The sequence below is a fragment of the Rhipicephalus sanguineus genome, chromosome 6 (assembly GCF_013339695.2).
Source record: "Rhipicephalus sanguineus isolate Rsan-2018 chromosome 6, BIME_Rsan_1.4, whole genome shotgun sequence".
NCBI classification, from domain to species: Eukaryota; Metazoa; Arthropoda; class Arachnida; order Ixodida; family Ixodidae; genus Rhipicephalus; species Rhipicephalus sanguineus.
Genome location: NC_051181.1, coordinates 76,964,866 through 76,988,857, shown reverse-complemented (window position 1 = coordinate 76,988,857; position 23,992 = coordinate 76,964,866). Strand labels below are relative to the sequence as shown.

The following is a 23,992-nucleotide window of genomic DNA, read 5'->3' as shown; positions in this document are numbered from 1 at the left end:
GCCCACCCCCGCACACGCTAGACACAATTAAAGTTTGAGAATACATTTTTCTTGATGACAAGACACCAGAGCAAAGTTTTACTGCAGGAAAATAATTAAAACTAGATTTACGTGTGATGCAAGCTGATGACAACTATCAGTCGCACTGAAGTGAGCACACACTGCAAGGGTCATTTTGGCCAGTTATATTTCGTAAACAAAGCAAATGAGGACATATGATATTAAAACCGTGTGTTCACTGACATAAGCGCTCTTCGATAAAAAATTGTCGTCAAGATTGAGACCGGAGTTTTTTTTATTTTATTTTTTGAAAATGTACTTTTTTGAAAAAACTCGCTTCTTTAACTATTTTTTTCTTTTTTTGCGCTGCCTCTCGGAAAATGATCTTCCGTATAAATGTTGCAAAGGCTCTTTTCTATATTTGACATTGTTTTCAAGTTTCTGTTTGTAATAGCAAAGGCGCCAAGGCGCCTCAAACTTAGGACCCTTTTTTGATTTCGGCCGTGTTTGCCATTTTTTCACATTTTCTTCTTTTCGAGGACAGCATAAAAAAAGCATGGATGTAATTCACAGTAATGCGTATTAGAACCAGCAAAAAAATGTTTCGACACATCATTTATAGTTCGCGCTAAATTCGGCCGTGAAATTCGAAAACATTGCAGTGAGCAAAAACAGGAGGCCCGCGCCGCCACCTTCAAATATTTTTTTGGCGCGCTGGGAGCGTTTCTTGGAAATAAAATTTTCGGTTCCGTGCACTTTGAATGTGCCCACATAACATATAAAAAACCCAGGCAAAACAAAAATTACGACCGGACAGGCATGTTCGATCTCTCGTGGAATCACCCAACAGACTTGCCTCTGAGGTCGGATTCGAGGAACCTAGAGAGAGGGTAGACCATGCCGTCACCTATGTGGGCACTGCACATTTGGTGCCACGAGCTGATCTGCAAGGGGCACACAACAGCAGCGGTTGCACGTCTCAGTCGGGCAGAATCTAGTGGCATGCATCAGGCTAAGTCTACATACCAACTAACAAAGTACAACATAACTAGAGTACTGATGGCATCATAAAAAACAATGCAAATGGCCCTCAAAAACGAGAAATTCAAGGAAGTTCTACGAACAGTTTATGAACAAGGATTTTGCAATAGAAACCAACAGTTGTTTATTTAGTGCTCAATACAGTAATACTTTGTCAACAACACTAAATCTGCCATGTGGCACAAAGTGTAATGCTGAAGTAAGTGTATGCAAATAAGCTATCATGCGCTACACTGTCTAGACTATTGATACACTTATAAAATTTACCTATATAGAAAAGCTAAATGTCCACACATCTCACACACCTAAATGGAATGGCAAAGCATTCCAATTTCTCTTAACAAAGGTATCCGAGTAAGTTCATGTGCACTATCCTCACATCATTTTCTTCTAAAAATACAGCAACTGAAACTCACGGTAAACCATGCAGTGAAACACTTCTTCCTTACTTCACTCACTTTTTCTCTATGCCCTCCAAAAAAAAAAAAATGCTTAAAATAAAGCACAAAGCGGCAATTTGCAAATGTTTTCTTATTCAAAAAATAGTTCAGGAAGTAAAGGATAAGGATAATCGAAATGTTTGTAGACGATTGGAATAGTGCAGTTAAAACACTACTACTAATACGTTGACACATTCATTCTCCAATGTTTACAATTTTGAAAACAAGATATTTTTCAAGGAACTTTTAAAAATGGGGGTGAATTTATTAATTCCGCCTTCATGAAAATTCATGGCAGTAGTGCTTAAAAGAATTTTTTTTGTTATTCCTTCTAGCACTAAATGACATGCAGTACCGTAACATCAAGACCTGACATTTTGTAGCTTGTATACGTGCATATTTTTTCTACAATGAAAACACACTTTCTAAGCCAAGTGTTCCACAGAGCTAATAAGATGCAGATAATTTAAAAACCTTCCAGTCATACTGGTGCTTGGTGTACTTGCTGACAAGATCTAATGGCAACGTGTAAAGATAACGAGAATTGTTTTGTACAATGAATGCAGGTAAGAAAACTAATATCAATCGTTATTTTGTATAATTATTGCAATGAGTAAACTGTTGCTGTTACTTATGTTAGTGATTCTTTAACCTACATAACAAATTGCACCATCTTCTTTCATGAAAAATCTTTAACAATGAGTTGTTTCCCATGCACAATATTTACTCCCACAATGTGTACTGCATCTATTTGCTCGGCTGCTTTTAAACTTCCACTGATACCTATGCGCTTCTTAGAGATTACATGTTCTTCACAGCCATCCTGACAGTTTATATACTTTTCAGATTCCTGCAGTACTGTGTTTCCTATGCATTCCATGTGACAGTACATGTGACAACCTTGAAATTTCAAGATTTTCAGACAACATTGTGAATTCTTGAAATTCTGAGATCGACCCCCCCATGTGGCCTTCATCCTTTAGGTCACTATTGTACAGATGCTTACAATCAGTAATATTTATTAATTTATTCCCACTCCAGTGAGTGTTCTCACAACACATTCAAGGACTTCCCAAGTTTTGTCATGGTCCGTATGCTTGCACGCAAACTTAAATATGAAGATCAGCACGTGTGGTTGTAAACAGGAAGCAAATTCCAATCAGACACCGTGCAACAGTAGGTGCTGTCATGTGACCAAATATGATACGATGAATAAAGATGCAATAGCTTAGAACTGTGTTACAAGGTACCTTTAAAGAGTTAAGCTAATGAAAAACATATAATTCACAAAATTTTTGCAAGTCAAACAGTGAGAGAAAAAGTAAACAGTTTTAATAGCATAACTTGAAATAGGGCGAAAAGTGCCACCTACCTCTTCTAGGCTGCTGGAAAGTTGCCTGAGTGTCGACCGGAGGATGCTATCGGGATCTGTGTCCAGAGGAAAGTCCTGCACATTGAACATTGACATTCTGGTCAATTGTGGTTGATTACATCCAAGTGTTGCCACTTTAGCAGGCTGCCTGTTACACTATCTATGCTTCTTTTGTGGCAGTAATATTGCTATGATGTGAGAACATCAAGCGAAATTTCCCTTAGTAAATTTTTAGCAGATTTGCAAGGGTAAGCATTGAATAGTGAGGCATAGAAAGAAAAAGGATGCTTACGATATTTCTCAGTGCCGGCACAGTAATTTCACTGTAAATTTTTATTCTTCAAAGCAGAGAATGTTTCCTTGAAGGCGTCTAGCAGGCGTTCTGTCAATGGCACAAGTTATGTATATTCTAGCAAAGTCGACAGATCGCCTGATGTGTAATTTTGGTGTTTGTGACTGCTAAAAAAATTGCTTAGAAATGATTTAGAAGGGCTTGTGGACTACATTTGATCTCCATCTTTGTCAAATGTTTTTCTCAGTGAACATTTTTGTTAATATATGGTAATGATTGGTGGATTGTGAAAGTGCTTTCACCAAAATTAGAGAGAGAAAAAAAGAGTGCAATATTACAATTGAGAAGAACCAGCACACACACAACACTGTCGTCTTTGCTTGATCAATGCACCACACTAACAGGTCTTAGCTACATACTCCCTTACGCTTACAAATAGTCACTGAAAGGACCCCTGACAGCCAAACATTTGTTTGCTACTTTTATGCATTAATTAGTACCTTTGTGTCTGATAATCCTGAAATTGACTGCAAATGCCGTAATGTGTCGTACAATTAATGCTAGCATCATTAATTATGATCAATTTTGGCGTCACTTGTGGAAATAGGTTTGCGCGAGGCTTACCCTACAAGCACAACTAAGAAGGGACACAACGTACCTCCACCGCCACAGCACACAAAGACGCTAAGGCCGGTTTCATCGACTCTCTGACACGGTGCAGAAAAGTTACTCGACGGAGGTTGTCGAGATGCAGCGGAGTGCGACAATCATGGGATTGCGGGCTGCACACGGTAACTCCGCAAGGCCGATCGAGTACGCTTGCCACCGGCACTACGGCTATCACACAAAGGGAGCAGCCGAGCACACGGATGAGAAGTCGCTTGCTAAGGCAACGTGTGAACCTCTCGTTGCAAGTCTGAGAGCATCTCCCCTGCGGCGACCAAGCGCCAGACAGAAGCACGCTCAAGTGGAGAGGGGGCCTGAAAGGCTGTCACTGGCGGCTAATGAGGACAGGTGTGGCATAGTGATGTATGCCAGCCCGATGTGCAATACCGGGGAGGGAAAAGCATGGTTTGCACCATGGTTATGGCCACCATGTTGCCGATTAACGGTGGTCCCCGGTAATCCAGCTGCGTGGGGCTGGCACAACGTGCTAGCTGGGGAGCGATGCGCAAGGGGGTAGGCACTTTCAATTCCCCACACATTTTAAGATGCCCACCTAAAATCATAGGAAACTAGTGCCCCATTTCGGTGTAGTGCCACAAGATCATGTGCGCTCAAGCTTCGGTGACATTAAGAGCGCGCTTCTTGAGTCGGGGGGCCCCACGTGCGGGAAAGGATGAAACAATGCGAGTGCTGTGGTACCAAACACATTCTTCTGTCTACAAAATTTCTGCCTACAATGATACGTCACAAGACACAACCGCCTGCCAAGCACCCACTTAACTGTCAAGAGTGTGTCCCCTCAGGAAAGAACACAGAAACCCATTGCTACGGTACTTAAAACGGCACTGGCGTAAGCAGCCAGAACCACCTTGAGAGCAGCGCGACGACACAGCGAGCGGGGCAAGAAACTATAACCTCTGTCGGGTGTTAGATGTGGTATTGTGTGCACCCTGGAAACATCTGTGATGTCGAGAATACTTGCCTTAATTGCTTAACGTCACAGAGGTCATATTAGTGCAATGTCACGATGTGTTCTGCCCACTCGGATGAGCACTCCCGCTTACATTAAAACCAAATTATAGTGTCTTCAAGGCACTGTATGCCACCTATAATCTATCATGCAGGACAATCAAACAACACACACACACCTTGAGTCCACAATTTTAGAGGCAGGGTTCTTTTAAAAGACATGAGTGAATGGACGTGAGTACGAATGTGAGTGAGTACCTATGAATGTGAGCAGACATGACGAGTGAATGTGAGTAGACACAAGTGTGATTGCGAGTGTGAGTACACTCAGTGCTTGGCTACGGAGAAAACCTACCGTGCGCTTGCTATGGAACAGACTAATGACTTGCACTCACCTGAGTATCGTACTGCCGCATATGGAACGCCAAGCTTGCTGTGGCATCAGCCAGTTCCTTCTGCGTGTTACAAGGCAGTTGGCAAGAGCATGAACAAGAACACGCAGGTAGCCATGTGTGCAGATGAGAAAAGCTTCATAGATGGAAACAGGTTCACATGATAGGAACAACACGGCGTAACGAAAACCCCTAATGCTTAGGGTGTCCTTTAAAGAGCCCCTAAAACACCTCTGATAATTTTTAAACATTTCAAGTAAACGCGCGCATCAAGTTCAGAATGCCGTCACAATTGACAGTGCCAAACAAGGCAATGCTACAAGCTGCGTACGCATCACAAAATAAATAAGAAACAATCTCTTGTCCTCTCCGGGTCTTTCGGTATTCCCAGCATAAGCCGTGACGTCCCCCCTCGCGTCTGGTCATGTCAACAATATATATGTACGGCTCTGGTCAACAACGAAAAGAACCTGTTTGCCTGCTTGCAGGTGCGTGTGCTCGCCACTCTTCCTCCTCGCATGGTGAGGAGGTGCACTCGGCCAGGAGGAGAGACGAGCCGACGAACGGAGCGTAGCTAATCAAACAGCGAAGCGAGCGAGGACCGATTTTGGATCATCAAACGCGTATAACACTGCTACTATGGCACCGTTTTGAAAAATTCTCGCGGCTACGTGTTTGTTGAAGATTCCCGCACGACTGCAACACCACAACAACTAAATTTTGACCTCCAGGTGGTTTAGGGGCCCTTTACAAAGAATAGCAAACAAAAAATAAAGAAGTAAGATACAGAAGATAGAGGAGGCAGCTCCTCAATCTCCAGTGTAGGGCCATAGCCAGAATTTTATATTAAGGGGAAGGGGGGATGGGGGCCTGGCACCCATATATGTATTCTATACGCATGCACAGGCCCAATTTCTATACCCACATAGCCACATTTTCTTAGTTATTTTCACATGGTCATCATATGGAAGACACATAGACAGACCAAAGTGGAATACGATGGCCAAAGAAGTGCTCCTGCATAATGGAACGGGACACTCACCTCGGCGTTCCATATGCGATTGGCATGCTCGTACATGACTCTCACGTACTTGTCAAGGTGGTGAGCATCTTGCTCGAAGAGGTGGACCATAGACCGTGTCTGCGCAAGTAATCAATGCAACAATGAAAAAAAAATTCACTGGCCTGATAGGTAGAGCGATGAGCAGTACGACAGGCATCAATATGCTTGGCACTATCATGCGCACTTGACAACACATGGGCTGGCAATAACAAACCTCGAAAGCTTAAATTGTTTATTTAAAGGAACTTGTGCTGTGCAGGCCAATGCAAGCGAAACTGCGTGGCAGTGAAAGCAACTAATGCTATGAATGTTAAACATAAGAGAGTGACGTGGTTGATGTTGCCTCTATACTTATAGTGCCGTGTTGCATCATCATGTGCGCTTTCTATGCCCACCGCAAAACAAAGGCCGCCCACGGCAATCTCAATATTACAGCTGTCTCACTTAAGCTTGCTTGCCTGAAAATGTTCTAATCTTCGATTTTCTAGTTGCCTCATTGCCCTAGGTCATATCATATTGCAGTTTTGGCATGACAAACACAGGATTTTTTTCGTTTTCCTTTTTCCCATTCTTCACCGTTATCCTTTAACATACCACACCTTGAAAAGCAATGAATAACACCTTAAATATTTCACTGCCAAAATCGAGCTTCTTGAAAAATCTGGGGCCCTGTGGACGTAAAAGATCACGTGAAGACAGCTAGGCAATGGCAAAAGTATAATTCATACAGGCCTTGCATTCGAGTAAAGTAAACGCTCGGGTTTAAGCAATACCGGGAGAAAAGCATCACATCAGCATCAATCAATATGGCAAACAAAAAATGTTTGATGTTTGGCTCAACCAGGAAGTGGAGACGTAGCCTCAATATGACAGCAATTCTTTCCAAATCCACAACATGCACTTACTAATGTACAAGAACATTCAAGGCAGCAAGGGGCCTCTTTTTATTTCACTGCTTTTCAGTAGAAGAATGTTCGGCAAATATAACTAACAACTACACTTAAGTTATGTACTACTGAGAAATAAGTGGGGGCATGGAAATATTCTAAAATTTAGAATATTTAGTCTACTTCCTATTACATTTCCTATTCTACTTCCTATTCCATTCATCAAACATTATCAAATAGCTGCTGTTTGTCAATACGAGTATTTTTTAAATATTTTGAATGTACCAGCTATACCCAAATAAACATGAACTGGTGAAGAGGTACGATAAATTTCAGCCATCGAAAAGACCGAAAAATGACAGCTCATGTAGTGTAGCCAACTAGGTCACTTAGGGAGTCAAGCTTACCAACTATACAATGACCATTCACGCTTTCAGAAGAGTTAGTTCTGTGCTGCCAATGAGTGTGCTTGTTCGTTATTGATGTCCCATTCGTGATTTTAATACTAGAATAACGAACATTATGGTGTTAACATTGTTTTTATTAATTTCAAATACAACTGCTTCAATATTCAAACACTATTTAAAAATAAATTCTGGGGTTTTAGATGCCAAAACCTGATATGATTATGAAGCATACCATAGTGTGGGACGACAGATTAATTTCGACCCCCTGGAGTTAGTTAAATGCAGCAAAAAAATATAAGTACACAGGTGTTATAGCCTTTCCCACAATGTGGCAGCTGCGGCTGGGAATCAAGCCAAGATCAAGTTAGCATTGTAACACCTTAAACACTCAGCAGACACGGCTGGTGTTATTCCAAAGGCGTTCTATATTTGACTCGGTTCTATTGGCTTCTGGCACTGTTGGATTTGCACATCGCCAGAAATATAGAAAAAATATCAAAACTATCAGTAAATATGCAAAAAAAATTACAAATCATCTGACTATCAATACGTAACTTAACCTGACATTATTTTTAGATGTTCCAAACACATTGTTTACATGTTCACAACAGTAAATTTAGCTGATTTGACGATTTAAGAGATTCTATTTAAAAGGACTTACACTCGTCACTCTATAGGCAGATTAACTTTAAAATAAATGTCTTAAAAAATCATGGCCTTTCTTTTTTTATGAGGTGCATATTTCTAGAATCCCTGCAGCAGCACATGGCTTCAGTGTTAAATGGTGAAAGTACCAGACAAACTTCCCGACAGCACTGTTACAACATTTATGTTTCCACAGTTCTTGCTGCACAAAAAAAATTACTGATCATTAAAAAACAGGACAATAATGTTTACACTTTTCGTTACATTCAGCTGAAATGGTAAGATATACAATATTTCTATTCAGTGTCCTTCTCCAAATGCATTTCACATAGACAGAAAACTGTACGTGTTGAATAGATAACTCTTCAGTGACTGAAGTGAGTGAAATACTTCAATATTGAGGGTTTTGGACTGAGGTTTCTTACCAACTTTAGAGTTCGACCTGAGAGTTATCTGATTTACATCTAGCAACACTGCAGCTCTTAATGAAAGCTCAATCAAAAGCTTAATTTCACACAATTTTAACGAATAAGTCAGCTTCAAATACCTTCAACACTTCAAACCCTTCACCCCACATTAGCAGTGATGCCGGTACGTTGCGCAAAGCAAAAATTCTATTAAATTGTAGGGTTCCATGTGCTGACACTGCTGAGTGGGTTAATTATGGCTACAGACTATTTTACCAACTGAACTTTCTTAAACTGCACCCAATTCCCTCTCCCCCAAGGGAATGATGCTGGGATCAAGCCTACGACCCTGCGCTGAAGCAGCACAACACGAAGCACAAATGAAGGTGGGAACAAAACAATGCACCCAGCTCTATACGTAAAGAATTTACAAATTAAAATCGTTCATCCTGACAAACCAACAAGATCCTAGACTTGCAATTGTGAAGCTTGGAGAAACTGAAATCAGGCAGTGTCTGCTACGTGACGTGTTTGCTACTCACCTGATGTGTACAATGAAACACATTTAGCATAAGCTTTATTTTTGCTACAGATTATTCAATTGTGTTAATTATCTTATTACCCAACTAAATTATTTTTATGCACTGATAACATTATCTCAATCTATTTTTGCCGTGAGCACAACTTTAGATACCTGACTGATTGTCTTGCATTGTATAATAAAGTGTATTACTCCATATTTCGCTATACCTGAAGTATTATTACACTATCAACTTCCTTACTTTGTTTACATTTTTGAATATTTACATCTAAGTTGGCAGCTCTTGCAACGACATCTCCTCCTACAATGATGTGACTTATGAATCGTTAGTGCATGAACATGCGAAATAAATGTAATGAAAGAAACCACGTGCCTGTATATTGAACTTCCTACAGTAATAATTTTTTGTTTCATTTATGATTCTTTGACACAGCTTCCAGACACTATATACTTGCTCGTACATTGAACTAAACTAAACTTGTTTTTTTAGCGGAACAAAGCGAACATACATTCAGAGCCAGAGCATCTGCGGCTCACTAACCCAGCCGCTCTGTTCTGAACATCTGCAGGGCATCGGAAGCTGTCATTTGTAGTAAGACAAAAGGGCTTCCAATGAACGTGGCTGCCAGTGGGAAAAAATGCATTTGTGTACCTTGCTTTGTGATTAAACTATACCATTTATAGCTGAAGTGTTGCAACTCCAGAATAGATATGCATGTTGCCTCAGTCACTACGTGAAAATCTTGTGCATTCTGTCCGTTAGCCAGTGCTCGTGCCCATTAGCTAGTGCTCGCGACATGAGGTTTTCTAATTGCCTGTGTCAGACGCTTTTCAGCTGAGATTTCGGAATTAATTTAGTGTCTACAGCATGAAAAAAATTATCACACAATCAATTCCCTCAACCACAACACGGATAGCCCAGATGGTAGCCAGTAGGTTTGTAAAACGGTGATTGTCCAACACCGCCTGCAATACATTTTTTTGTATGCAAGTGCAAAAAGCAATTCTCTAGGCTTCGTACGATCCAACAACTGTGAGAAGTGCAGGTGCCAACGACCAGTGAATGCACATGATATCCCTGTGAAGCAGGCGTTTCAGAGGATGCTCCTAGGATATATCATTGAAAAATAAATACCACATATCATCCTGAAGCTAGTAATGCACCCTGGTTTATTATAGTGTGATGGCACTTGATCCAAGCGCGAATTAATGTGTCATGCCCGCTTAGTGAATCACCTAACTCAGTCACACGGTGAATCGAATACATCGAGAGTGAAACTGAATGGTTGTACGGTGCAAACATTTGCACGTTACTGGGTTTCCATTCACAGCAAAAACGGTATTAACTGTTAGTTATGACCACATACAACTCTCATACAGTGCAAACGCTGATAGGGATTATGGATTAATAGCAACGTTCCCAATGGTGTGCGCGTAATGCGTCGGGGACACGGCACTTCCTGTCGTGAACCACCCAACGAAATTGCGCACTAACTTCAAGCGACGACACAAACGACATTTTTCGACAACGCTCACTCGGCGACAGCACTCTACATTTCTTGAACAAACAAAGGGCTGCGAGAGCTACAGTACGTGCGTTGCCGAAGCAAATCGCGTCGTCCTACTCCGCGCCAGAGCGAAGGACACGGGCGCGCAAATGAAGGCGAGTGGGCAGATGTCACGAACTGGAATTTTTCGCGCGCGAGGCAACGGCGAAAGTAACAGCGCGACCGAGCTGGCAGGTCGGTCTAAACGCACAAAACGCGCCATAATTAAAACAATTAAACACAAGCGGCGAGTGATAAAGACGAGAACGATGCTACTGCATCGCGGGCACGCCCACGAGATACTGCTGATATATCGCGAAGGCTGTTGATTGGCAATCAACCACCGACCTGCGGATTATCCTCCAGTGCATCTTCCAGGTGAAGGGCTTCCGGTCCCTGCATCTTGCGGGCGGAAGGATAGAGGCAGAGTGATGAACCTGATCTTTCTCACGGAAACACCGCAATGATGCCGGTCTATTCCGAACGTTGGCTCCAAACACACAAAACACCTGCTCTCTCTCCGACGAGCCACTCGATCACCGCGCTCGGTCGCCACCCATTGATGACAGAACGAATCCTCGTTCGCACTGGTGTAGTAGCGGCGCACGGCTGCGAGTGACGTATGGCACAGAGCAAACGCCTCGCTCCGGCTCTTAGCACGGTGAAACTTGTTTACAGAATCATGCGCACAGAGATTTCACGGCTTCGCCTAGAAACAAGCAGCGGCAGAGTTCCTCTCGCAAAGCGGCCACTGACGACAAATGGCTCTTCGACTGGATTGGATTAGACGAGCGCAAATGTAGTTTCTGTTTCGCTTTCAAAGGTTGACATCAGAGAGGTGGTACGAGGGGGGAAGCTTTCCGTTACTTTGACATCAGCGCAGACACTTATTATTTCTTTCGAATTTTCTACAAACCAGAGGCGTAGTCAGAAATTCGTTTAGCGGCGGAGCTCTTTAAATTCGGAGAACAGTTAGTCGTGAACAGAAATTATCATCCCCACGAACTGGCACGCGCTGTCTTCGTCCTCTTCATCTTCTGCTTCGCTCTCAGAACACGTGCGCCAATTTGTCCCGCGTGGGATACAGTTAACTCTGATGGGCGAGAGAACGAGTACAGAGAGAAAGAGAGAAATTTCTGGCGAAAAAAAAAAATCTTGGCGAGGTGGGATTCGAACCCGTATACCCACGATCCGAAGGCGAGCGCCGTAACCACTCTGCTATCCAGGCACGCAAGTAGAGCAAAGCACAGCCTTTTATGTGTCGCTAAACATGCCACTTGTCTTTCTGTGAGTGCTATAGATGGGGAGCTATAACGCATGCGCCAAACTTCCCCATTTATAGCACTATCAGGAAGACAAGTGGCATGTTTAGCGACCCAAATATAAATGTAATCGGAGCACAAGTGCCTTCTTTGATACAGATACGAAGCAGGAAACAACGTAAAGTTTGAATTAGATTAATGCACGCGTTTTACTGCATAGGTAGCGCCGATGCTTGGTTCATGCGTGGTTTGCCTACAGTGCCGACCCTTTCCTTCGTATGTTACATCTCTCCCTCCTTTCCCTTTTTGATCTTCTTGTTTCAATAAATTCAGTCGACTGTGTTGTCCATGATTTTTTCTTGTCCTCAACTTCGCAGCACTAAAATTTTTCTACAGTATGTTCCAACTAGCCCCCACCCAAGCTCTTCTTACATTGTGAAGCACCACAGATGAAATCTGAGAGCCACCCCAGGTCTAGAAACTGCTTTAGAAAAATACCCTATGCAGGTGCAATGTCGGTGCAACGTCAATTTTCGTTGCAGTGCTGGCTATCTAACTTGGTAAGAAATCAATAAACACTACATATGTACTCCTACGATGCAGTCGTCATGTCATGCTGACGTCAGTTGTGGTTCCAGTGTTGGCTGCTTTCGTAGCAGATTGCGTCTGTTTCATATTGCGCGTTTCGCATGTTTTTTTTTTTTTTTTTTTTTTCGCAGGAGAAGTAACCAGGAACATTTCACCTCGGTGATACGATCACGGCTCGTACGAATTTCGGGGTGATACGAATTTTTGTGTGGTCCCGGCCAAGGCCCATTAGCCTACTGTGTATTGGAGTACGGTTGTTGCGAACCGATTTGCACCCCGCGACGTTTGATACGAACGTACGCTAGCGCACAAGTACGAACAGGTGCTGCCCGCGGTGTCACCGAAGACGCGGCAGTCACGCGCGGGCGCGGGCATGCGCGCTGCGTGACCATCAACGGCGCGTCGTTGCCTCCGAGATAGTGCGCTTGAATCTTCGAGGCCTATGACGCTGACGTCGCGTTTTTTTTTTTTTTTTCCCGACGCGTTGACGCGTGCTCCTGTGCTCGAGGCAGCAGCGTCTTTGTACTGTGTTAACACGTGCCTGTCACGTCGTTGCAAGCCATGTCCCCGCAATCAGACATTTTATGAAACAAGACTGAAACTTGTACTGCGGGTCCGTCATGAAGTCCCATGAGAGGTGAACGAAGACCCCAAGAGACGAAGCGGACGGTCTTGGCGAAGGAGCTTGGCCTCTATCTATCGTGTGCAGACGGCTTCTTAAGCCACTTTCGCCGCAGTACTTTGTTGTCACGCAGAAAAGTGTAGTAAGATTAGGAAGGGGCTACTAGCGGTCACGGGGCACAACACATCTGGTTCATTAATTACACACGCGCGTATGCACCATATATTTATGAGTACAAGTATGACCGTCGACGTCTAAAAACTTTGCTGGCAATCATTCAGAGCTGTTCATGACGTCGCTGCGGCCCTGAGAAACACTAAATCAAAACGTATGCCAACTTTCTTTTGTCGCATACTAATTTTCCATGTTTTATGGTGATACAAATTTCGGATGATACGAGTATTTTTTGGTAACCCCGCGAGATTCGTATCACCGAGGTTTTACTGTATTGACCTATATAGCTATTCAATCAATAAAGAGATGGCTAATTAAATTAAATAATTCATTAATACTTAGTGACGAAAAATACTGAGTGTAAGTACACACAACTACCGCTAATACTAAGCTGGTACAACTTTCCTGTAGCCTTTTTTTTATTGGTCCCAGTTTGCTGGGTATACCTATAATAATAATATCTGGGGTTTAACGTCCCAAAACCAGCATATGATTATGAGAGACGCCGTAGTGGAGGGCTCCGGAAATTTCGACCACCTGGGGTTCTTTAACGTGCACATAAATCTAAGTACACGGGCCTCGAACATTTTCGCCTCCATCGAAAATGCAGCCGCCGCGGCCGGGATTCGATCCCGCGACCTTCGGGTCAGCAGTCGAGTGCCATAACCACTAGACCACCGTGGCGGGGCTGCTGGGTATACCTGCATATATATAATTTTGTTTATACCTCAACAAATACAAAGGCAGGGGAGCTGCATAAAAAGCTGTTATAAACGGTTTGAATAAGCCGATATATTTTGTATTGCCCGTCGCTGTTCCAAAATTAACTAATTAACTCGAGCGCTCCCGAGCGGGGTTCCACAGAGGAGCCGAACACTCTCCATGCATCATGTACATATATACACACATGCAAAATTAAAATTTGAGTGGGGAGTGGGGGAGGGGTTGGTGTTGAATACCCCGAACTACGTACCCCTCTGGCATGGCTACGCCAGTGTTCAGGTTTCGTCTCGAAAGCAACGGATAATACAGATGCTGCGCATGTTTGTCATGTGTGCCGACAAGTACTTGGGCGCTGCACGATTAAACAGGATGTTTCAGCTAACTTGCACCAAGTATATAAAAAAAAAACATATGCGCTATTTATATCAAATTGACCCAGTATTGTTCTAAGCCATATGCAGCGCGTCGTGATGTTGTTTTCCAATCCACCAAGTTGGATAATTAAGAAAGATTGCTTATAATTATTAACTTTAAAAATAGTAACTCCAACGAAAAAGCTTCAATACAAAAGTTGTAGCACTTGCTCACAAATGTCGGATTATTTCATCTATGTTACAATAACTGCCCTGTCTAATTATTTTCCAATTTTTCTCCAATAATAATAATTGTTGGGGTTTAACGTCCCAAAACCACGATATGAATATGAGGGACGCCGTAGTGAAGGGCTCTGAAAATTTCGACGGATTCTTTAACGTGCACCTAAATCGAAATGCACGGTCCTCGAGCACTTTCGCCTCCATCGAAAATGCGGCCTCCGCGGCGGGGATTCGATCCCACAACTTTCGGGTCAGCAGTAGAACACCATAACCAATACAAGCATGGCGGGTAATCTTTCTGCAAAGTGCGCGAAATTTAAAGCCGCGATTTAGGTGGTTTTACCTAGCATCTATTGCTGGCTGTATCAGCGTTTTCGCACTCTTATCAGTCCACATTAGAGCACCGTTTCAATTCTGGGGTTTTAAGGGCTAAAACCACGACATGATTATGAAAAACGCGCCACAGCGAGGTATACTCTTGGCAATTTTTAGCCGATTATTGAGACCAGAGCGTCAGTATAGCTTAAATAATAGAGGGGGGGGGGGTCATGGGGGTCCTGACCCTTCTCTGTTCAGGCTGGGGGGACACCCCTTACAAGTGTCCTCCACTTTCAAAGAGCCCTTCCAAGGAGCAGGAACGAAGTACAATTGCGAAATCACCTGTTAATATTTTAAACGCTAATTAAGCAATCTTTGTTAATTACCCAGCTTTCTGTTTCAGAAGGCACGGTAGAACATGAGCTTCACGAAGTGTTACAGGCTACTTCTGACGTCACGCAAATGCTTGGCGTTAAAATGCAAAGTTCATAGAGAATCCCTGACCGCTATTTATTTATGTCGACGGTTTCGTGGAAGTCATTGACGATGAAGTATGAATCCGATTGCTGGAGTATGATTTGTGTTATCTCAAAAAAAAGAAAAAGAAAAGCAACGGTGAACATAAACGTGCTCCACAAGGAAGTTTCTAGGAGTAAACCGTGGGAGACTATTTCGAACAGTTTCACATAATGGCGAATGGAGCTGAAGTTAAAGAAAAGCCGTACTTTTATGCGTTACAACAAGAATGTGCTAGTATTTTCGTATTATGGTTTAACCTCAATGACATATTAACTAGAAGTAAGCTAGAGCCTTTCGAGTCGCGCTTATAGGAGCTAACTTCACCAAAGTACGTTTCTACTATTGGCTGCTCAGTGATATTAGACTAAGCTCCCTGATTCGACGCCGAGGCCCATGCTCGTTTTTTAAAAATTTTATTTCAAATCACGATTTTAATTCTTACATAATTAATAATAAAACCTATCTTTATAAAATCAAAATGGCCGCGAAGGTAATATGTGTGTTCCCTTTTGTGATTTTTCTGGGTTTACGCCATTGCATATAGCGTTGAAGGGACGAGGGCAAGAGAGGCAGCAGGGACGGGCGCCAGCAGATGCCATCTGCGTCAGCACTTCATTAGTCGCTAGAGGAGTGGAAGCGAAATTGCCCACCTTGAGACTGCTGGTCCGCACGTGAGACGAATTGTCCCTCGTTTTAATTCGTTTTATTTGTCAATGAATACTGTGTAACCCGAAAATAGAATATCTCCCGTTTTTGTCCTCTTTCTCGTCATCATTGCTCGAGTGCTACGATCCCAATAACTGCCTGGAAACAACGATGTAGCCCAACGATCCGTACTCCTGTATTTCGCCAATTATAACCACCAACCGTGTTTCTTTACGCGCATTTGAATCTAAGTACACGAGATTTTTTTTTTTTGAGTTTCGATTCCGCCGAAATGCGGCCGCTCTGGCTGGGAATCGAACCTTTAACCTCATTCACAGCAACGCATCGTTATAGATAACCGCCAAGCATGCCCGTAGCCAGGAGGGGGGAGGGGGGTCTACGCCCCCCCCCCCCCGAAATTTTGGTGATGTAGGTGTTTTTCTCAAATATTCAAAGTTTTCAGCAAGTGGGCGCCCCCCGAAAAAAATTCCTGGCTACGGGCCTGCCGCCAAGATGTGGGTTTTGCACCGAAACTGAACACAGCTTTCGTGACCAATGTTACCAACGCAACACCGCAGCGATTTCACGAGTGTAAATTAGGCGGAGAGTTTTCATTTTCCCGGAGGGGGCGGGGGCCGCACTGGCTCTTCCACATCTCTCTCTACACTCTCTCTCTCTCTCTCCACACACACACACACACACACACACACACACACACACACACACACACACACACACACACACACACACACACACACACACACACACACACACACACACACACACACGCACGCACGCACGCACGCACGCAGGGTGTCCCAGCTATCTCTAGCCAAGGGTTAAAAAATACAATATTAGAGGCAGACGAGTGAAATCAATTGTAAATTGCTGACAGCCATCTTGCGCACTACAGACAATCTTTTGTTTTGTAATTACCTAATTTGTTAATTAGGATTATTTAACTAATTTGCTAAACATGACCACTTTAGGCAAGTCAGCCAGTTGGTGCGCGTGAGGGTGCAGTTGTAGCGAGCGCGGGCCAAGAAACCACCGCCCACTTATCGGTCTACCGCTGCAACGGAGACGGCGAGTCGCGGCCGCAGCTGATTTCTTTCGCTCAAGCCACGGCTGAGGGCTGCATTCTCGCGGCGCGTGAATGCGCTAGTCACGTGGTTCTTTTTGTATTTCGCGGGCTTTCTTTGCAGCTTGAAAAAAATGGCATACGTGAGACTTTCTTTATCGCAAATATTGCAATTGGGGTTTCTGAAGACGCTCTCGAACTTTGCAAGCAGCATTTCTTGCCTAAAGTGGTCATATTTAGCAATTTAGTTAAATAATCCTAATTAACAAATTAGGTAATTACAAAACAAAAAATTGTCTGCAGTGCGCAAGATGGCTGTCAGCAATTTGCAACTGATTTCACTCGCCTGCCTCTAATATTGTATTTTAACCCTTGCCTAAAGATATATATATATATATATATATATATATATATATATATATATATATATATATATATATATATATATATATATATATTGTGAGGCAACGTTTAGGACTGTCAAGACTCTTCTTTATTGTCCCGAGTATGAGCCCCACAACACAAACACAGTTGGTGATGATGAGTATGTACATATGAGAACATGAAGGGCATAAACAATGCTCACACTAATCTCCCCGCGCGCGCGAGCGGCCGGCCCGGCCGCGATTTAGGCGGGAAAGGTACGCCGAACGAATGGCTTGAGACGCGATACGTGCACTATCTCAGAAGCACGGTAACGACGGTCCGAAGAGACCTCGACGGGGGTGACAAGATAGTTCACTGGGGATGTTTGTTCACGAACAACGTAAGGTCCAAGGAAGTGTGATTGAAACTTCTCACACAATCCAGGAGTACGAACAGGCGTCCAAAGTAGTACTTCATCGCCAGGATGGAAGGTGACGTCGCGATGAAAGCTGTCATAACGCTGCTTACGGTCTTGCTGACTGGCCTCTGTGTTGAGGCGAGCACGCTGCCGACATTCCTCAAGCCTAGAGACGAAGTGTTCTGGTGTTGTTGTTGAGATTTTTGTTGTTGCACTGAAGAAAGAGGCGTCGATGGCGAATGTCGGCGCACGACCGTAGAGCAGGTAGAAAGGTGAATATCCGGTAGTTCGTTGGACAGCGGTGTTGTGTGCAAACGTGACGAACGGTAAGATTGTGTCCCAGTTATCGTGGTGTGGTCCGATGTACATTGATATCATGTCGGTTAGCGTACGATGGAATCGCTCCGTTAGGCCATTTGTTTGAGGGTGGTAGGCTGATGTCCTCTTATGAACTGTGCCACACGTCTTCAGCACTTCTTCAAGAATTGTCGACAAAAAGGTCTTGCCGCGGTCACTCAACAGCACGTGAGGTGCACCATGGCGCAAAACTATGGCTTCCAAAAAGAAGGCGGCCACGTCGGACGCAGAACTAGTGCGTAGAGGGGCGGTCTCCGCATACCGTGTGAGGTGATCGACCGCTGTCACAATCCACCGATGACCTGCTGGCGTTATGGGAAGTGGCCCGACCAGGTCTATTCCGACTACGGCAAAGGGTGTTTCGGGACATAGGATGGGTTGTAACAGGCCAGCAGGAGGTGAAGTTGGTCGTTTCCGGCGTTGACAAAGTGCGCAAGAAGCGACATACTTGGCCACAAAGGTAGAAAGGCCAGGCCAGAAGAAGCGGCTCCTAACACGGTTGTACGTCTTGTGAAACCCCAAGTGGCCAGCGGACGGGTCGTCGTGCAGTGCTTCGAGAACTTGTGTTCGCAGCGAACGGGGAAGTACTGGCACCCACCTATGCCCATCGCTATTGTAAGTATAGCGATGCAGCACATTGTTTTCCAGCTTGAATTGCCTTAGCTGACGACGTAGTCTGGCATTAGGAGGTGAAGACGTTCCACTGAGGTATCCGATGATGCGGTTACAATAGGGGTCATCACGTTGATACGAGGTGAACTGAGTGCAGCGGATGGAAGACAGCGACTCAGGAACTGCCAAGGGCGATAACGTCAGTGAAGATGAAGGCTCAGGATCACCTGATGAGCAACGAGGGTGCGTGGTCGGAGAAGAAAGTGGCAGAGGGCAGCGAGAGAGAGCGTCGGCATCTTGATGCTGTTTGCCAGACTTGTACACAACGTCAAAAGTGTATTCTTGCAAACGAAGTATCCAACGACCGAGGCGTCCAGACAAATTTTTAAGTGAGGACAACCAGCATAGAGCGTGATGGTCGGTAATCACAGTGAAGTGGCGTCCATAAAGATACGGTCGAAATTTTTGTATGGCCCAAACTACAGCAAGACATTCCTGCTCTGTTATCGAGTAGTTCTGCTCCGCAGGTGTTAGGGCGCGACTGGCATATGCAACAACTCTCTCTCGTGAAGTGTCGTCGCGTTGTAGGAGGACAGCACCGATCCCATGGCCGCTTGCATCTGTGTGCAGAAAAGCGGGGGCACTCTCGTCGAAGTGACGGAGGACGGGATCTGATGTCAACGCACGTTTAAGAGCTTGGAAAGCACACTCGAAGTCATCAGTCCAAGCGAAGGCCGTTCCCGACGTGAGAAGCTTGTGTAATGGTGACGCAATGGCAGCAAAGTGACTGATGAAGCGGCGGAAGTAAGAAGCCAGGCCAAGAAAACTTCGCAACTGTTTTTGATTTTCGGGGCGAAGGAAACGAATCACGGCAGCAATCTTGTCCGGGTCTGGTCGAACGCCATCTTTACTGACAAGGTGGCCCAGCACTTTGATACTTTTGCTGGCGAAGTGGCATTTCTTTGTATTGAGCTGAAGTCCAGCATTCGAAATGCATGTTAAAACTTCGTCCAAACGCTCCAGGTGCTGCGAAAAAGTGGAAGAAAAAATAACGATATCGTCTAGATAACATAAACAGGTTTTCCACTTGAGGCCACGTAAAACAGTGTCTATCATGCGCTCGAATGTTGCAGGAGCGTTGCATAATCCGAAGGGCATTACGTTGAACTCATAAAGGCCGTCCGGAGTTGCAAAAGCTGTTTTGTCCTTGTCCGCTTCGTGCATAGGTATTTGCCAATACCCGGACCGGAGGTCGAGACTAGAGAAATACTCTGCGCCTTGAAGGGAGTCGAGGGCATCGTCGATTCTTGGTAACGGATATACGTCTTTTCTGGTGATATTGTTAAGGGCTCTGTAATCGACACAAAATCGTACAGAGCCGTCCTTTTTCCGGACCAACACCACAGGAGATGACCAAGAGCTGGATGAAGGTCGGATGATGTCGCGTTTCAGCATGTCGTTGACGTTGTCCTCGATGATATTGCGTTCCGCCGAAGACACGCGATATGGGCGGCGGCGCACAATGGAGCTGCCATCGGTCTTGATGCGATGCACTGCGACGGAAGTGCGGCCCAGAACCTTGGAGTGTACGTCAAACGAAACGCTATGCTTTTGAAGAAGGTCTAAAAGGTCTCTCTTTTGCTCAGCAGTGAGATGGGGATTTATGGTCGCATTTAAAGCAGCTGTCGCAGCCTTATGATCAGTTGAGGCAGACAAAGGTGGCGATTCTGCGCGAAGGGAAACCAGAGAAAGAGGCTCGGTGTCGGCGAAACAACTCACTGCAGTGCCCTGGGGCAGCATCACTGGCGAAGAAGTTGGATTAAGTGCGGCGACCAAAGCTCTACCATCGTTAAAGCGCACAAGGCCAGGCGCGATGGTAAGCCCCGTGGGTATGCAGCGACGAGATGGAGCAATGAACACGTCACCATTAACGACGGTGTCAGAAGCCAGTGTAATAATATGCTCATCTCCCGGCGAAATGCAACAGTCAGAGGCTGTGACTAAACGGAAGCTGCGAGGAGCGACATCGGATGGAAACTCAGTATCTGTCATATGGATGACTCGCTGACGACAAGATATGAAAGCTGACGCTGAAGAAAGAAAGTCCCATCCCAAGATGAGTGCGTGAGTACACGAGGGCAGCACAAGAAACTGAATATGATGAAGGATGCCATCAATGGAAACGCGCACTGTACAAACACTGGAGGGGCGAATAAGAACTCCGTCAGCACAGCGAAGGGGAGGGCCATCGTATGGAGTCTTCACTTTCTTCAAGCGGGAACAGAAGTCTGCACTAATTACGGAAAGCGATGCACCTGTGTCCACCAATGCCTCAGTCCGTATACCTTCAACATACACCAACAATATATTTGACGGGCGATCCGGAGGAGTTTGATACAGTCCGAAATATGCAGCTTTCCCTCCCGAAGCTGCACTATTTAGTTTTCCAGTCGGTGATCAGGAGTCAAGGTAGCTGGGCGAAGTGGGGAAGAAGAGTGCCGCAGCGGTGAAGGCGAGCGACGACGCGGAAATCGGGAACTGCCAACTGCGCCGAAGTTCTGCGGAGACTGCGATCGACGTGGGCTGTTCTGGTATGGGCGACGATATCGCGATCCATTGGTGTAAAATTCGTCCCGTTCAAAGTCGTCGTAGCCTCGTCTTTCGTCTTGCTGACGGCGTCGGCAAAATCTCGAAATATGGCCACGGATGCCGCAATAGAAACAAATCGGCCGAGGGGTGCGCCAGGTGTTGTAAGGCTGGACCGGCGCTCGGGGTGTGAGAGAGTTGAGCGAGCCGTGCACTCCAGGCGCCTGTAGTGGTGTCTGCTGGGGCTGTGGTGTTATGGCAGCAATCTGGGCATAAGTTGGGGTTGGCAAGGGATGCGGGGTTGGCATGGGATGCGGGCTCGGAACTTGCGTGCCGGTCATGGAAGCCAATTCCTCCCTCACGACGTCGCGTAGATTGGCACCAGGTAGCGTCGTACGAACCTCAAGATTAGAGTGCCTCGATGCGCGCGCCCCCGCTTAGAGTGCGGTCATTCTTTGAAAGGGTCAACGCCGCCTCGACTCGCGCGTCCGCCATGTTTTAGCCCACGCCGCGCTTTGGTTAAACGTGCATGCTGCGCCTACTGCCTTGTCGCCCGTCTGCTCCGCCGCGAGTCCCGCAGGATGACTGGATGTTGCGTGCCACAGTGCACGAACCATTCTAGGAATGGTTGGAAGATGTTTTCTTTCCCAAGGGATCCTAAAAGAAGACTTTTATGGACAGTGAGGATAAAGCGTGACAAGTGGCAGCCGACGAATGCCTCTCGTGTGTGCAGCGTGAGTATTGCAAGCTTTGTTGCTGTTTCCCATCACCTTTCCTTTGCTACGTCGGGTGCTTTTGGGACGATTTCTGAAACGGCGTATATGTTACTAGTAACGCAGTCACAGAATAGACTATTGTAAGTTATGTGTGTGCCGTGGTTTTGAGTGCGAGTTGGTGCCTCTTCAGCGCGCATTGTCGCACTTGAACACGATCGAACGTTGAGCGAACTGGTAATGCCAAATGGTTTTATCGCGTTTGAACCATTCGCATAAATTTGGCGCTGTTTTCGGGGTGTGCTTGGAAAACGTGCTTTCATTGTCGCGAGCATCTCCTTTTGTTTTTTTTTATGCACGAAGGTGTGATAATGAATATTGTCGCGTCTATAGTGAACTGCAAGTATTTGGTACGAGTTGTGATTTCTTTCCTAGCAGGAACTAGAAATCGAGAATGTTATTTTTCGTTATCCGGTGGAATAATTTGCCAGAATTGCTTTCTCTGAACAAACGCTTTCTTGTGTACATTACCATACGCGGTCATTAGTTTCAACGCGGCATTCACAGCGCTGAAAAACATTGGAACATTACATAAGTATAGTCGTTTCCGCTGCGATTAATAAACGACATTCTGATGCTTACTGCAATTTCGCTGGTATTTTTTCGAAATGGGAAATACAGCCATATTTTAAAATAGGTATTCAATAAGAGGACACGAAGACGCATACATCCGGCAATCGGTCACATATAATAGCAGCCTCGGAACCTGCGCGCGGATTCCAATCGCTTTAAGATTTAGCTGAACAGCGAGTAGACCTTAGGACTCTCACGTCACCAAATTGATCACTGGTGATGGATGTTGGGAAGTGCTGTGTGTATGGCACTCTGAAAATGTGCGTTTGCTATGTTGACAACATTCTCTCTCTGCACATCAAGTGCAGAGAGAGCCCGTAATGATGAATGAGATGGAAACGTTGCGCTCCGGTATATTCCATCTAAGTTTATTTTCACTCCATATCTCTAATGTAGCCGTCAAATCTGCGCGCGCTGTCTTCAAATTTTTATATTTCGCTAATTCGTTCGCTTCACTAGGTGCGTTTCTCGCTCAAATTAAGAAAGATTGCTTAAGAAAGACGCGCAATTTGCATTGCGCGTCTCAATACTGCGTGTCTCGTTTCGAGAATTCGAGCTGGAATAATTTCAGACGTACATGAAAGCATACATTCTGCGCCTTTATGTAAGGCGCATTATTGCACCGCTTTTCGTTTCGGCAGTCCCGGGAATGATACCTTTAATTATTGCTTTCTAATAGACAGTATTCCGCATCTTTAACTTTCCTGAATAAAGCTAAACTGTCTTGCCTTCAAAAAGACACCGCACGAACATATATACCCGCAAAGTATAAAAGTAAATAGATATGCCTGCAGCTCTCAGGGATCCAAAGCAGCTGTGCGCCGCTCAGCCACAGCCCAGCGGCCGCGCTGGCAGGGAGTATCACTGCGTTCTGCGACACCTTTAGGCGCAAAGTATTCGATTACTTGTTCTGATGCATGCCTGGAAACTTTTAACTAGCGACTTCCGTGAACGATTTTGCGTTTGCGAGGGCAAATGCGGCACAAAGTGTTTTTACTCGAGAGCAAAAGGCTGCGAATCCGCGCGCCGGCAGTGCGCGCCTTGACGATTGGGATCAGTAATGGCGACCGCTGTAGCAGACGACGCGCTTGTCTCCACCCTGAACGGAGC

The 23,992-nt window shown here is 45.0% G+C and overlaps 2 protein-coding genes across 3 annotated transcripts in view; one reads left to right on the top strand and one right to left on the bottom strand.

Moving 5' to 3' along the window:
- LOC119395906 (DCC-interacting protein 13-alpha) overlaps positions 1–11,419 on the bottom strand; it is a 49,277-nt gene extending 37,858 nt beyond the window's left edge. For both annotated transcript variants that reach the window (XM_037662922.2, XM_037662923.2), the window contains exons 1-5: positions 11,018–11,419; positions 6,215–6,313; positions 5,176–5,235; positions 2,854–2,928; positions 857–944 (exon numbers count right to left, since the gene is read on the bottom strand). In XM_037662922.2, coding sequence (XP_037518850.1) covers positions 857–944; positions 2,854–2,928; positions 5,176–5,235; positions 6,215–6,313; positions 11,018–11,071 — 376 coding nt within the window. In that variant the 5' untranslated portion in view covers positions 11,072–11,419. The remainder of the gene's footprint in view (positions 1–856; positions 945–2,853; positions 2,929–5,175; positions 5,236–6,214; positions 6,314–11,017) is intronic.
- LOC119395911 (uncharacterized) overlaps positions 1–23,992 on the top strand; it is a 595,703-nt gene that overhangs the window by 565,087 nt on the left and 6,624 nt on the right. The gene's annotated exons all lie outside the window — the stretch shown is intronic.